The following is a 16,018-nucleotide window of genomic DNA, read 5'->3' as shown; positions in this document are numbered from 1 at the left end:
ATATTATGCTTCCGCTGTGCTTTAAATACTTTAAAGGATACTTATAAGTATTCTGTCATAGGCCTCTTCAATCAGTCAGTCTGGACCACAGGCTAACACTGATCATTACAGCTCACCTCCAAGCGCAGTCAGCTCACTTGTAGCTATGCTTTCACACCTAAGGCAGCTCCTTACAGAGATGGCCTTACTGTCAGATCAAGGGATGAGACTTCTTCAGGACATTTAATCCACATAAAAATGATCCTCCTTTGTATGAAACATTGTTGGAAGAGTTTCACACAAAGTTTTGGGGCTGACTAGTAAAGTGTCTGTGTCACATGACCAGGCTTCTGTGGTTCTGCTCTGTCATGGTGCTGTGAGATGCCAGAGAAGTGCGCATCCTAACATGCTCCTCTGTGGGCTTATTAGAGCAGACGGTCTTCAATTGCATTTGGGGCAGACAGAGAGACAGGGTATTAATAGCCAGCCAGGTAGATGTTTGTAGGTTTATTGAGACGACTGGCCAGACTCCAGAGCTGTGTTTAAGGAAATGGAGGATCGGGTCACTGCTAGATCCTCTTGGGTACCGATTTCAACTGGCCTCCGGCTAGAAACATTATTTAGTTCATCTGAATGGTCACCAGAATTAGAGTTATAAAACTTAACAGTTAGTTAAGTTCCTCGTGCCACAGAGTTAGATAAGTCCCTCATGCCACAGAGTTAGATAAGTCCCTCGTGCCACAGAGTTAGATAAGTCCCTCATTCCACCGAGTTAAATAAGTCCCTCGTGCCACAGAGTTAGATAAGTCCCCCATGCCCCAGAGTTAGATAAGTCCCTCGTCCCACAGAGTTAAATAAGTCCCTCATGCCACAGTTAGTTAAGTTCCTCGTGCCACAGAGTTAGATAAGTCCCTCATGCCCCAGAGTTAGATAAGTCCCTCATGCCACAGAGTTAGATAAGTCCCTCATGCCATGCAGAGTTAGATAAGTCCCTCATGCCACCCCCAGAGTTAGATAAGTCCCCCATGCCCCAGAGTTAGATAAGTCCCTCATGCCACAGAGTTAAATAAGTCCCTCATGCCACAGAGTTAGATAAGTCCCTCATGCCACAGAGTTAGATAAGTCCCTGCCATAGTGCCACAGAGTTAGATAAGTCCCTTATGCCACAGAGTTAGATAAGTCCCTCATGCCACAGAGTTAGATAAGTCCCTCATGCCCCAGAGTTAGATAAGTCCCATGCCACAGAGTTAGCCCCTCATGCCACAGAGTTAGATAAGTCCCTCATGCCACAGAGTTAGATAAGTCCCTCTAAGCCAAGTTAGATAAGTCCCCACAGAGTTAGATAAGTCCCTCAGAGTTAGATAAGTCCCTCATGCCACAGAGTTAGATAAGTCCCTCATGCCACAGAGTTAGATAAGCCATAGAGTTAGATAAGTCCCTCATGCCACCCCTCATGCCACAGAGTTAGATAAGTCCCTCATGCCATAGAGTTAGATAAGTCCCCCATGCCACAGAGTTAGATAAGTCCCTCATGCCACAGAGTTAGATAAGTCCCTCATGCCACAGAGTTAGATAAGTCCCTCATGCCACAGAGTTAGATAAGTCCCTCATGCCACAGAGTTAGATAAGTCCCTCATGCCACAGAGTTAGATAAGTCCCTCATGCCACAGAGTTAGATAAGTCCCTCATGCCACAGAGTTAGATAAGTCCCTCATGCCACAGAGTTAGATAAGTCCCTCATGCCACAGAGTTAGATAAGTCCTCATGCCAGCCAGTTAGATAAGTCCCATCATGCCCCTCACAGAGTTAGATAAGTCCCTCATGCCACAAGTTAGATAAGTCCCTCATGCCATAAGTCCCTCATGCCACAGAGTTAAATAAGTCCCCCATGCCACAGAGTTAGATAAGTCCCATGCCATGTTAGATAAGTCCCTCATGCCACAGATGCCATAGAGTTAGATAAGTCCCATGCCATAGAGTTAGATAAGTCCCTCATGCTATAGAGTTAGATAAGTCCCTCATGCCACAGAGTTAGATAAGTCCCTCATGCCACAGAGTTAGACAAGTCCCTCATGCCACAGAGTTATATAAGTCCCTCATGCCACAGAGTTAGATACGTCCCTCACGCCTTAGAGTTAGATAAGTCCCTCATGCCACAGAGTTAGATAAGTCCCTCATGCCACAGAGTTAGATAAGTCCCTCATGCCACAGAGTTAGATAAGTCCCTCATGCCACAGAGTTAGATAAGTCCCCCATGCCCCAGAGTTAGATAAGTCCCTCATGCCACAGAGTTAAATAAGTCCCTCATGCCACAGAGTTAGATAAGTCCCTCATGCCACAGAGTTAGATAAGTCCCTCATGCCACAGAGTTAGATAAGTCCCTCATGCCACAGAGTTAGATAAGTCCCTCACGCCACAAAGTTAGATAAGTCCCTCATGCCACAAAGTTAGATAAGTCCCTCATGCCATAGAGTTAGATAAGTCCCTCATGCTATAGAGTTAGATAAGTCCCTCATGCCACAGAGTTAGATGAGTCCGTCATGCCACAGAGTTAGATAAGTCCCTCATGCCACAGAGTTAAATAAGTCCCCCATGCCACAGAGTTAGATAAGTCCCTCATGCCATAGAGTTAGATAAGTCCCTCATGCCACAGAGTTAGATAAGTCCCTCATGCCACAGAGTTAGATGAGTCCCTCGTGCCACAGAGTTAGATAAGTCCCTCATGCCACAGAGTTAGATAAGTCCCTCATGCCATAGAGTTAGATTAGTTCCTCATGCTATAGAGTTAGAAAAGTCCCTCATGACACAGAGTTAGATAAGTCCCTCATGCCATAGAGTTAGATAAGTCCCTCATGCCATAGAGTTAGATAAGTCCCTCATGCCACAGAGTTAGATAAGTCCCTCATGCCATAGAGTTAGATAAGTCCCTCATGCCACAGAGTTAGATAAGTCCCTCATGCCACAGAGTTAGATAAGTCCCTCGTGCCACAGAGTTAGATAAGTCCCTCATGCCACAGAGTTAGATAAGTCCCTCATGCCACACTAAAGTGTGGTGTCACTGCTCTCGAGTCGGATCAACTTTCCACTGTATGTTATTTGTCTCATCACAGAGGTGCAACCCATTGCTGGTGACACACTGTCACAGGTCTAACTTAATACCTCGAATCGGGAAGCTGACCTTCAGTCAATCAGTCAGTGGCAGCATTCCATCTTCATGCCTACATTACCGCCTGTTCTACTCTGTCGTGCTGTTGTTCTCTTGGGTCTGCTCATCAGGGACCATATGGCATGGTTGGCTGATTACTGCCGTGTGGCTAACACTCAGGCCTGTCCCTCTGAGAGAGAGGCAGTATCCAATCAGTGACAAACGTCATCTGGGTGATTAGTGTTACCCATAATGCCATGGGGAAGAGCACAGAACAGGCAGGTGTGAGCCACCCTGATTAGGAGGATGGGGGTTGTGGCGAAGGCATCTCGCTCTCACACACACGCGCGCACGCACGCACACACACGCACACACGCGCACACACGCACACACACGTATATAAACAGAATATTATCAAATATTCACATACTTATTCATATACAGTTCCAAATATTGTCTAATAGACACACAGCCCAAGTCCAGACCAGAGTACACTGGTCCTTCGGGGCGGTGTCTCTACCTGCCTTCTACCAAGTGCACATTTTTTCCGGCACCTTTCTTCTGGGGACAGAGAAGCATCTCGCCCTGACACCCACCCAGGACACACACTATCACACACAGTTCCCCACAACTCTGCTGCCTGCCTGCCTTCTGTGACTGTAGCTGGTCAATACATTGGCTAAGATTGGAGTGTGTGTGGACATACCCAGCTCACCCCTGTCTAATCTGCTGAGACATGTTAGACTCTGATTGTAAAGATGTAGCCCACCGGGCTCTGCGAGTGCTGGATGGATCCAGGCTTCAACTGTCTCCAGCTTTCAAAAGGAAACTAAATCAGCCTGACACACATGCACAAACAGTCCTGCGTGCCTGCCAGGCATCCCCAGCCCAGCCCCAGTCAGTAAGATCTGGGTGGTGTTATTGAGTGTCATGCCTGGTCCTGTGACTATTGATCTGTTGCCACAGCTGCAAACTAGTGTCAGTAATGTCCGTCCTAGTCTATGTTACTGCACACTAAACACAGGGAGTGAAAACGGTGCTTTTCTGGTTGTCTGAGTACGAGGTGTGAGATGTTACTGCAATCACTGTACTGGCAGTCTAAACAAAACCTGTTAGCACAATTTAAAGATTTTTTTGCACTATTAAAAGTGGGGTAATCTGATATGGCTAAGCGTTATTATGTTGTTTAATAATATCCTGGTTAGGTAATAGCCTACAGGGAATTATGTAGAATTGATGGTATTATGGTGTGAACAGTATATGGTTCTTGTAGCCTGCCTTTTAATCACACTTCTGTACTGCAGCCCCTGTCCTTAGTACTCTGTACTGCAGTAAGGCCTTAGTGCTCTGTACTGCAGCCCCTGGCCTTAGTGCTCTGTACTGCAGTAGGGCCTTAGTGCTCTGTACTGCAGCCCCTGGCCTTAGTGCTCTGTACTGCAGTAGGGCCTTAGTGCTCTGTACTTCAGTAGGGCCTTCGTGCTCTGTACTGCAGCCCCTGGCCTTAGTAGGGCCTTAGTGCTCTGTACTGCAGTAGGGCCTTAGTGATCTGTACTGCAGTAGGGCCTTAGTGATCTGTACTGCAGTAGGGCCTTAGTGCTCTGTACTGCAGTAGGGCCTGTGCTCTGTACTGCAGTAGGGCCTTAGTGCTCTGTACTGCAGTAGGGCCTTAGTACTCTGTACTGCAGTAGGGCCTTAGTGCTCTGTACTGCAGTAGGGCCTTAGTGCTCTGTACTGCAGCCTCTGACCTTAGTACTAGTAGAGCCTGTGCTCTGTACTGCAGTAGGGCCTTAGTGCTCTGTACTGCAGTAGGGCCTTAGTACTCTGTACTGCAGCCCCTGGCCTTAGGCCTTAGTGCTCTGTACTGCAGTAGGGCCTTAGTAGGGGGCCTTAGTGCTCTGTACTGCAGTAGGGCCTTAGTGATCTGTACTGCAGTAGGGCCTGCTCTGTAGTAGGGCCTCTCTGTACTGCAGTAGGGCCTTAGTACTCTGTACTGCAGTAGGGCCTGTGCTCTGTACTGCAGTAGGGCCTTAGTGCTCTGTACTGCAGCCTCTGACCTTAGTACTCTGTACTGCAGTAGAGCCTTAGTGCTCTGTACTGCAGTAGGGCCTTAGTGCTCTGTACTGCAGTAGGGCCTTAGTACTCTGTACTGCAGCCCCTGGCCTTAGTGCTCTGTACTGCAGTAGGGCCTTAGTGCTCTGTACTGCAGTAGGGCCTTAGTGCTCTGTACTGCAGCCCCTGGCCTTAGTCCTCTGTACTGCAGCCCCTGGCCTTAGTGCTCTGTACTGCAGCCCCTGGCCTTAGTGCTCTGTACTGCAGTAGGGCCTTAGTGCTCTGTACTGCAGTAGGGCCTTTACAGACTGGCGTTAAGCTGAATTCCTACTTTTAGAAGGCCAGACCTCCCACTGGGCCCATACTGCAGTCACAGACCCTGTGTGGATAGCTGGACAATACATCCCTCCCTCCTTCCCTCCCTTCCTCTACTCCTTGGAGTTGGCTCTGATCTGGTAGTTCTACATTAGTGTTGGCTTTGTAAGGGACACCTCATCTCCACCATGTTCCAGATGAGAGGTCGTCGATTACTTCAAGGAAGGGAAAGAAGCACTTCCACTTAGTCTACAGCTGGGTTGGTGACTGTTTAGGGGTTGGAAACTCACTGGGGGCTTTAGGTTTCAACCGCAGGGCTGCCATCTAGGGGAACGACAGAGGAACTGCACCGTCACCCCAGTCACCCCTCCTCATCCCTCATCTCTCATTTGCCCTCCCTGTAATCCGGCCAATGAGCAGTAAGCATGGGTGCATTCCTGACACCTGTCACACACTGTGGCCCCTGAGGGCCCAATCCCTTCTGAAAGGTCGGGGTAGGACAAAGTGACCCGGGAGACTGATCTAAAGTCAGTTTGGTGTTTTCCTCCCAGATAGTGAAGATAAGGTTTGGTGGATGGGGGAAGCTGATCCTAGATCTGTGCCTATGAGCAACAGCCAGAGCTGAAAGGTCAGTGAGTCAGTGGGATGTCTCACTGGGCTAAGAGCCCTGTAGGGTCTGTCTGGTGTCTCAACCACTTTGCTTGTCTGTCTGTCTGTCCCCCCTCCTCACATCAACACAACGCTCTAGGAGATAACAACAACCCACACAGACTAGCGCACACACACACGCATGACTCATCTCTTTGGTTTCCTTTGAACTTTAGATATGTGTGTGTTGTGTGCTGTCAACAGTTTTGAAGAGTGGAAGGGGAATGTTCTTTAAAACAGGGCTCTTCAACTGCCTCTTGTTCAGGGACAAGGGCAAAACAGAATGAGGAAAGACTGGGTGACGACTGATGACTGTGAATGGTGATATACATGTTAGGACCACGTTGTTATAATGTACCACTTCTCCATTTCTCGCTCTCTTTCTCCATTGGGCAGTGCTGTGTGTCAACCCTCCCACCGTGAAGAACGCCTTTCTGATTGGTCGTAAGCGGTCCCACTATGACATCCACTCAGTGGTGCGTTACCAGTGTGCCGACGGGTTTCTCCAACGCCACGTCCCCACGGCCAAGTGTCGTGCCAACGGCAAATGGGAGCGGCCGAAAATCATCTGCACTATGAGTGAGTGACCAAGACTGTTAAAGGGCTTGACGTTTTATCTCTATGGGATAAATGATCAAATTCAGTGGAGGAATGGAACCTTAAAATGAGACTGAACTCAGTAGGAATACAAGAATCTCCATAGAAGTTGTAGCATGTACTGGAATTTGACAAACTTTTAATTCAGATAGAGGTTGTGTGACGACGGTAATGTAATTTGAGTGTAGATAAAACTAAGTTATAGCCCTTGTTCTGTTGAGATAGTGTATCGCTCCAAAGTGTGATTGACAGCCAGGGGTTTGGAGGAATGCCAGAAACGCCGAGAAGAAACATTTCATTTTACTATCCTCCCATGAGGAGTAAAACTCGCTCTGCCGAACGACGGAAACATCCATCTTTCTTTATGACAGCAGAATCATTCATATTGTAGGATTGTATCAATGTTTGCCCTTTTTAAGAAGTTATGAGCAAACAACTATTTCCCATTTCCTCTTTCGTCTCGTACTGACAAATAATGAATTGCTGCTGTTTGAACTGGAGAGAAAATATGGAGCCTTATTTCATATTTGGTGCATTTCGAGTGTAATGTTGTTTTCCTGCTAGAGTCGTTTGTTAGTCATTATTATCATGGCAAGGTAGACCTTCTGTTGGCAAACCTAACCCAGGACCAATGGATCCAATTTGGCAGCACAACACAGGAAGGAAGCGGCTCACTCAGGACGTGAGTGGGAGGACAGTCCTATGCTAATACATGTAGAGAGCTAGTAATATGAAGTTGAGTGGAGAAGACACGTTAGGCAGAGGGGCTGATGTTGAGAGCTGTATGTCTGTGGTGTTGACCTCTCACTCCCCTCCTCTCACATCTCATATCCCTCTCTCACTCTGTCACTCCACTTTACCTGTCACACCCCCCTCTACTCCCTCCCATCCGGTCTCTTTCTCCTGACTCACCCCCTCTCACACCCTTTCACTCCCTTGTGTCTCTCTCCAGCCCGGGGAGCACAGCGCTACAGGCGACACCATGACCATCACAACGGCCGACGGGAGCGCAGAAAGCACAAGAAGCACGGCCATGGACACGGAGAGGGGGGGCACCACGGAGGGGATCAGGGCCACAGGCATGGGCACGGGCATGGGCAGGGGAACGCTCATGCCCACATCTGAACCAAAAACGTCCACTGCCTGAACCTCGCCTCGCTGCCCAGTCTCCCTCCTCTACCCCTCTCTACCCCCTCTCCTGCCCTGTTCCTGACCCCACAACCTGGCTCCCAGAGCCAGCCTGTATCATACTCAACTCTGAGGCCTGACAGCCGACTGCTAGGCCTCACTGAGACAATAACAATCTCTTTGTACTCTTCTTTACTTTCACTGCTTTTCTTTTCTGTCTCCCTCCCTCCCCCTCCCCCCCCCCCCTCCCTCCCTCCCTTCCCCCACCTCCCTCCCTCCCGGCCTACTTTTATCAAGTCAATGAGGACCCAGGATATGGGGCTTTGCTCACCTGTTCAAATCTTAAGAGGTTTCTTTTGTTTCCTTCTATTTTTACATTAACGATCGTGGAGGAGGTTTAGTACAAACTGTAAATAGTGACAACATCAGAAAATCCTGTATCGAACCAGAAGAGTCGGAGAATACATTAACATGCAATCCATGTTTTTCAATTGTTCGTTCGAACCTTGTTTTTAACAGATGTGTTGTCTGACTGTATTTCTTGACTTTGCTGTTTTTGGTTAGCTCTTTGGAAGACCTTTTGCTCAATGACCTACAACAGTTATTCTGAACAGATTTAACTACGTGCTTTCTTTGACACAGGCAGTTCTACTGGTTTCGATCGACTAGCATTGTATCTCATCATTGTTACGACGGTCACTTTTAACTGGGTATAGAGGAAAACCGAGAAAGCGCAGTTAGCCTCGATCCAGAAGCTCAAACTTCTCCCCGTAGTGGCAGTCCATGTTTCTCCTAACAATTATCATCCTACTGTATGTGTTTCCTTTCTAAGTCATTCTGTGTTCCTGCTTCACTACTAGTAAAGGAGTCGAGAAACCCAACCCAGAATAGGCCAGATTATGACTAGCCTCTCTAAGTCTGGTTTCCCAGCTAGCTATTAGGCAATGATCCTTCATCAGAATTCTCTCATACCCATCACCACGCTCTCATATTCCGTCTGTGTCCCGGTGTCAATGGTCTGTTCGTCTTCCATTTTGGAGTTCTACTACTCTGGCCCGCTGAGGAGAAATTGTTCTGTCAGACTGTCAGAGAGAGAAAAGGAGAGGGGGAGGAATAGAGAGAGAAGAGCAGGGAATTCGGACTCTTAATTGCAGTCGCCCCGTTCTCCAGCACATCAAACAGAGAGATGACAGGGCTCTCTCTGCAGCCGGCGGGTACAGAGCTGGCCCCATAATTATCTTTTTAAAGTAGTGCAGATGGGGGCATAATGCCGGGATGAACACACACTCTGCCCCACCCGAGGAGGAGTAAGCTGAGCTAATGTCCTAGTGTATGGATCTGGCTTTAAATACAGAGATCCAGAGTTGTGGTGGCTGGGTTCAGAGGCCAGTCTCAGTGAGGTTTGTGTGTGGGCGACAGTGACAGCGACAGGGCCCATAGAAAATTCTAGAAACATTTGGGACGGTTAAAAGAGATAAAACACCCTTGTATTTCTGGACCAGTGGTTCAGAATGGTACCAGGAAACACATGGTTTTAAACAGAGCTGTCCTGTCTGCTGCAGCCCGGAGCCGGCTGGGATAAGACCTGTGCTGCCATCTCTTCTCTCTTGCAGCGGGTAGAAAAAGGAGACATGTTTTATTTTTACTGCACGATCCGACTGATTCTCGAAAGCTCCTTTATCGCCTTTACGCAATTCCTCTGAGCTTACGCCCCCCCCTCTTCCTTTCTCTCTCTCTCTCTGTCTCTCCCTCCTCTCTTCCTCCTCTCTTCCTCTCTCCCTTGTCTTTCATCCTCATCCCTTTATCCACCTTGTCAATGACACAGACAGGGCCTGAAAGAGAGAAAAGAGAGCAAGCTCCAATATCAGTACAATTCATCTCCCTTAAAGCATGCTTAATTAATGAAGAGGTTATCATCGTGACCTTTGGCCCTGGCTGTGATGACAGGGGCTTTGCTCTGACAGACGGGGAGCCACAGGCCTGTCACAGCTCCTCACGCTCCTCACGTCTTTTAGATGTCAGTCTACTATCGGCTTTTCTTTCTCTCCCGTCTCCCATTCCAGACAATGGATTGACCGTGGGTGGGTGGGGGCTCCTTAGGCATTTAAATCAGCTGAGATTATCCTAAAGATACCGTGATGACTATAACTACTATGGGGTTAAGCGGGACAGTATGTGTCTGTCTCTTACAGTAGTACGAGGGACGGAGTGCGTGTGTGACAGGAAGAACACATATGAAGAGGTGATTGGATCTCTCTCACACAAGGTGGACAGAAGTGTAAAACGAACAAACCGAGACTCTGCTGAGATCAAGCCTGGGCTAGACAGATGTTGGCTATGATTAAGGAGTAGAGATGGAGTGTAGGGGTAGGCCGACCTATGTGTCTGGCTGGCTGTCAGTCATCCTCTAGTCTAGGAGGCTGCTGTTATCACTGCACCAGACCAGCTGCTTATTGGTGGATCTCCTGGAGCAATGGGTCAACTCAGCTCACTGTGCTCTGTGGATGGTGTCAGCTTGCTCCGATGCACACAGACTCTCCAGGCACATACTGTCTCTCCATCATAGAAACAAATGTTCTCTCTTTCCCTATCTGACACTCTCTCGCCCTCTCTTTCCCTATCTGACACTCTCTCGCCCTCTCTTTCCCTATCAGACACTCTCTCGCCCTCTCTTTCCCTATCTGACACTCTCTCGCCCTCTCTTTCCCTATCTGACACTCTCTCGCCCTCTCTTTCTCTATCTGACACTCTCTAGTCCTCTCTTTCCCTATCTGACACTCTCTCGCCCTCTCTTTCCCTATCTGACACTCTCTAGCCCTCTCTTTCCCTATCTGACACTCTCTAGCCCTCTCTTTCCCTATCTGACACTCTCTAGCCCTCTCTTTCCCTATCCGACACTCTCTCTTTCTCTGACACATACCCACGTGCTTACACCCCTCATAAACATATACGTCCTCGCTTCAACTTCGAACACACACACACACAGAGCCGCCCTTTCTCCAGCTCCAGACAGCACCCTCTCTCTCACCCACTCTCCCTCTCACCCACTCTCCCTCTCTACCACTCTCCCTCTCACCCACTCTCCCTCTCACCCACTCTCCCTCTCTACCACTCTCCCTCTCACCCACTCTCCCTCTCACCCACTCTCCCTCTCTACCACTCTCCCTCTCACCCACTCTCCCTCTCTACCACTCTCCCTCTCTACCACTCTACCTCTCACCCACTCTCCCTCTCACCCACTCTCCCTCTCTACCACTCTCCCTCTCACCCACTCTCCCTCTCACCCACTCTCCCTCTCACCCACACTCCCTCTCACCCACTCTCCCTCTCTACCACTCTCCCTCTCACCCACTCTCCCACTCTCCCTCTCTACCACTCTCCCTCTCACCCACTCTCCAGCTCTGCCGTCTGATGCCCTGAAGGCAGGCAGACGGCTGGGACGATGGGATCGCTACTTCATCGCGATGAGCCTTAATTATGAAGACGAGTCACTAAACAACAGAGGTCGCCCACAGCTGTCTGCTGCATGGCATGGTCGGCACGCCTGCAGGAGGAATGGCTTCACAACCATCTGGGCTTCTTCTTTAGGCTATAGCCAGCACTTCACCTTAATTGCTACGGAGCCATTCTGATCACACAGGCTCTGGTTTCCCTGTAGGGAGGGAGGGAGGGAGGGAGGGAGGGAGGGAGGGAGGGAGGGAGGGAGGGAGGGAGGGAGGGAGGGAGGGAGGGAGGGAGGGAGGGAGGGAGGGAGGGGGAGAGAGAGAGGGGGGAGGTTAGTCTACAGAAACACACAGATACATACTCATATAGAGAGAGCGAGAGAGAGAGGAGGAGGGGGGGAGGGAGGGAGGGAGGGAGGGAGGGAGGAGGGAGGGAGGGAGGGTTTGTCTACAGAAACACACAGATGCATACTCATATATAGAGAGAGAGGGGGGGGGTTGTCTACAGAAACACACAGATGCATACTCATACATAGAGAGAGAAGGGGGGTAGTCTCCAGAAACACACAGATGCATACTCATATATAGAGAGAGAGAAGGGGGGGGTAGTCTACAGAAACACAGATGTATACTCATATATAGAGAGAGAGAAGGGGGGGGGTAGTCTACAGAAACACACAGATGCATACTCATATAGAGAGAGATCTTCTTAGAACTACGTCAGAGCAGTATCTATATCTCTGCATGGTCGGCAAACCGTGAGTGTGTGGATGAGTGGATGCGCAGTCAGGTAGCATGTGATTGGATCAGAGGGTTAGAGCAATGGAGAAGTTCACTTTCTGTCGTCTGTCTCGGGTAGCAACAGACGAGCAGCCGGAGAGGAAGGAAACTGTTAGTTTTCTGAAGCACAAGCTGTAATGATGCAGAACTTTGCCCTTTTGTATTTACACTGTTGTAGGAGTGTGAGAAGGAGGACAGGAGTGTGGCAGGAGCAGAGAGGAGCAGGGAGTGAGTACCTCTAGTTCATCTGAGCCCTGTGTTAGCAGCAAGCATCCATCAATGACTACATACACTACTTTAGTATAAACAGAGGGTGTGTGTGTGTGTATTACTAGTATTACTAGTATTAGGAAAGCATGCATAGCAAACAAATATGAGATGAGCATAGGTGGATGAGTGGAGATTGTTCTTAGAACAGCTAAACAGAAAACGAGCCAGTGTCCGCGGAACAGCCAGGAACCACCACTCATCTCCTCTCCTCTCTCCTTCTCTGCCTAGACCTCTCTCGCCTCCTCTCCTGTCCTCATTTCACGCTCCTGTCCTCTCTCTCCTCTCACCTCCTCTCCTGTCCTCATTTCACACCTCCTGTCCTCTCGCCTCCTCCCCTGTCCTCATTTCACGCCTCCTGTCCTCTCTCTCCTCTCGTCTCCTCTCCTGTCCTCATTTCACGCCTCCTGTCCTCTCTCTCCTCTCGCCTCCTCTCCTGTCCTCATTTCACGCCTCCTGTCCTCTCTCTCCTCTCGCCTCCTCTCCTGTCCTCATTTCACGCCTTCTGTCCTCTCTCTCCTCTCCTGTCCTCTCTCTTCTCTCGCCTCCTCTCCTGTCCTCATTTCATGCCTTCTGTCCTCTCTCTCCTCTCCTCTCCTCTCTCTCTCTCTCGCCTCCTCTCCTGTCCTCATTTCACGCCTTCTGTCCTCTCTCTCCTCTCCTGTCCTCTCTCTTCTCTCGCCTCCTCTCCTGTCCTCATTTCATGCCTCCTGTCCTCTCTCTCCTCTCGCCTCCTCTCCTGTCCTCATTTCATGCCTCCTGTCCTCTCTCTCCTCTCCCCTCCTCTCGGTGCTGGTCGCCAGTAGCCCAGTAAGGGCAGGTAATCCCGACACTAAACCGCAACACGGCTCTCTACTGTAGGTCACTGTCATCTCATTACAAGCTGCTTTCTACCGCAGTGTGCTGGTGAATGAGATGACAGCTCTGTAGCAGCAGAGGCATCAGAAACACCACTGTGTCAGGACTGGCTCAAGGCCATCAACCAATGGGATTCTCAGCATAGCCGCGGTCCTGTGGTGAGGAAACCTGCTTTCTGACTGCTAGAGGGTAATGTGTCACCTGTTATGATATTAACCCTGGGAGAGGTCTCAAGTCAAGGGTAATGATATTTACTCTATAAAGCCAGACCAGCTATAGTACATATGATAATGTGGTTGTTTTTATGAGAGAATGTATTCTACGTACAACTGTATACTACCCATATCAGATGTTAACCTTCTGACAATGACAAACTGATCAGACTGGGGAATGACTATTGCATCTGCTGTCACTGAGATGGCTCGTTGATTTCATGGTTAGTCTGTCTGAGGTACGAGTTAGGTTGTCTGTGAGACTGGCAGCATGACTTGATAGGCTTACTGCATATTTGCTTATTGTTAGCTACCCTCATCAGTGTCTTTGTAAGCTGGCTTTTTGAACTCTTTCCTTTCATGGTTCATTTTAATTTGGGTTGTTCTCTCTCCCCGTGTGTTTTAACTCTAGAACGCCCTTTTGACATTGTGTGTGTTTGTGTGGTTGTTTTGACCCCAAGATCAATTCCTTTTGTTTAACATGATATTCCCATAGCATAGAAAATGTTACCCATATCTACCAACACTAGGTATTCTTCGTGCATAGATATGGGAACCATGTTGACATGTTAGTTTATAATCTGTCCTAATTGATGTACAATCCCCTTGATAGCCCAGAATTAGTTTTATCTGGAATGTTAAAATGATTTCTAAGCATTAGCTGTTAAGAGCTAATTTCCCCTTTTTGTATATGGTTCCATACAGTACAGTACAGTAGAGCGTTGCATACTATAAACTGAGTTAACATTTTGTCACTGTCAAGAAACCAGTACTCTTATAGGAAGGAAGCTACAAGCGGAGAGAATGGAAAACAAGGGGTCCAGACGCGTAGTAGCCGAGACCACAAAGCACCCCTCTCCACTCCTCCTCTTCTCCTCTCTGTGATGTAAATAATCTGTGGGACTTTTTTCCAAAATCCTTTAAACTCTTGGCGTGTTTGTTGCTTGGACTCCATGGACCTTATTCATACAGCTCCCAATGCTCCCGTTCACCAGACAGACGGGAGAGACACGGCCGCTGCTGACGCATCATCAAAAGGAGACGTTCCTTTGGGAAGCCTGAAGTGTCACATTACAGTTCTGACAGCACATCGCCTCCCCCGGGACGCACCAGCGCTACAGGGACCGACGGCACAAGCACAGATACGACTGTGTGACGATGACGATGACGTGACTGGCTGAGTGAATCTGGTCCTCAAGTATTAATCCGTATTTATTGATGTTCTTATGAATTCCAGTCCTGTCACATTGTAAGATATTCTTTACGGGACAAATGATCATTAAAAAACGTTGATTGGACCCGTTATATTCGGTGTGTTGGTTGTTTCGATGCTTGGATGTTCATCTGGTACTGTACACCACAGACAATGACATGCTGTGTGTGGACAGCTTTGCAGATTCAGTTCCTATTGGGCAAAACATACAGTGCCTTTGGAAAGTATTCAGACCCCTTCACTTTTTCCACATGTTGGTACATTACAGCCTTATTCTAAAATGGATTTCTAAAACATTTCCCCCATCAATCTACATACAGTAGCCATAATGACAAAGCAAAAACAGGTTTTTAGAAATGTTTGCTAATTTATTTTTAAATAAATAAATAAATGAAATATCACATTTACATAAGTATTCAGACCCTTTACTCGGTACTTTGATGAAGCACCTTGTCACGACTTCCGCCGAAGTCGGTCCCTCTCCTTGTTCGGGCGATGTTTGGCGGTCGACGTCAACGACCTTCTAGCCATCACTGATCCATTTTTCATTTTCCATTGGTTTTGTCTTCCATCACACCTGGTTCCAATCCCATCAATTACATGGGGTGTATTTAACCCTCTGTTTCCCCTCATGTCCTTGTCGGTGATTGTTTGTTGTATGTTTGGTGATAGTTATGTTCTGGTGTGCGATGGGTTTTGCACCCTCTTATTTTATTTTGTATATGTTGGTTTCCGGAGTTTTTAAACATTTTTATTAAACTGCTCCGTTTATACCAAGTTCACTCTCCTGCGCCTGACTTCCCTGCCACCAGCACGCACCCATTACACACCTTTGGCACAGCCTTGAGACTTCTTGGGTATGATGCTACAAGCTTGCCACACCTGTATTTGGGGAGTTTCTCCCATTCTTCTCTGCAGATCCTCTCAAGCTCTGTCAGGTTGGATGGGGAGAGTTGCCGCACAGATATTTTCAGGTCTCTCCAGAGCTGTTCGATCGGGTTCAAGTTTGGGCTCTGGCTGGGCCACTCAAGGACATTCAGAGACTTGTCTCGAGGCCAATCCTGCATTGTCTTGGCTGTGTGCTTAGGGCAATTGTCCTGTTGGAAGGTAAACATTCGCACCAATCTGAGGTCCTGAGCATTCTGGAGCAGGTTTTCATCAAGAATTTCTCTGTACTTTTCTCTGTTCATCTTTGCCTCGATCCTGACTAGTCTCCCAGTCGCTGCCACTGAAAAACATTCCCACATCATGATGCTGAAACCATGCTTCACTGTAGGGATGGTGCCAGGTATCATCAGACCAGAGAATCTTGTTTCTCATGGTCTGAGAGTCTTTAGGTGCCTTTTGGCAAACTCAGAGTGGACTGTCATGTGCCTTTTACTGA

General features: G+C 48.4%; 1 protein-coding gene across 1 annotated transcript in view; it reads left to right on the top strand.

Annotated features, from left to right (window-relative positions):
• Positions 1-10,533, top strand: part of LOC112251551 (neurocan core protein) — a 196,880-nt gene extending 186,347 nt beyond the window's left edge. Inside the window, exons 15-16 of the mRNA XM_042322067.1 lie at positions 6,533-6,715; positions 7,686-10,533. Coding sequence (XP_042178001.1) covers positions 6,533-6,715; positions 7,686-7,858 — 356 coding nt within the window. The 3' untranslated portion in view covers positions 7,859-10,533. The remainder of the gene's footprint in view (positions 1-6,532; positions 6,716-7,685) is intronic.
• The last annotated feature ends 5,485 nt before the right edge of the window (positions 10,534-16,018 follow it).

This window comes from Oncorhynchus tshawytscha, linkage group LG05, assembly GCF_018296145.1.
Source record: "Oncorhynchus tshawytscha isolate Ot180627B linkage group LG05, Otsh_v2.0, whole genome shotgun sequence".
NCBI lineage: Eukaryota > Metazoa > Chordata > Actinopteri > Salmoniformes > Salmonidae > Oncorhynchus > Oncorhynchus tshawytscha.
This window is presented reverse-complemented; position numbering and strand designations above follow the sequence as displayed.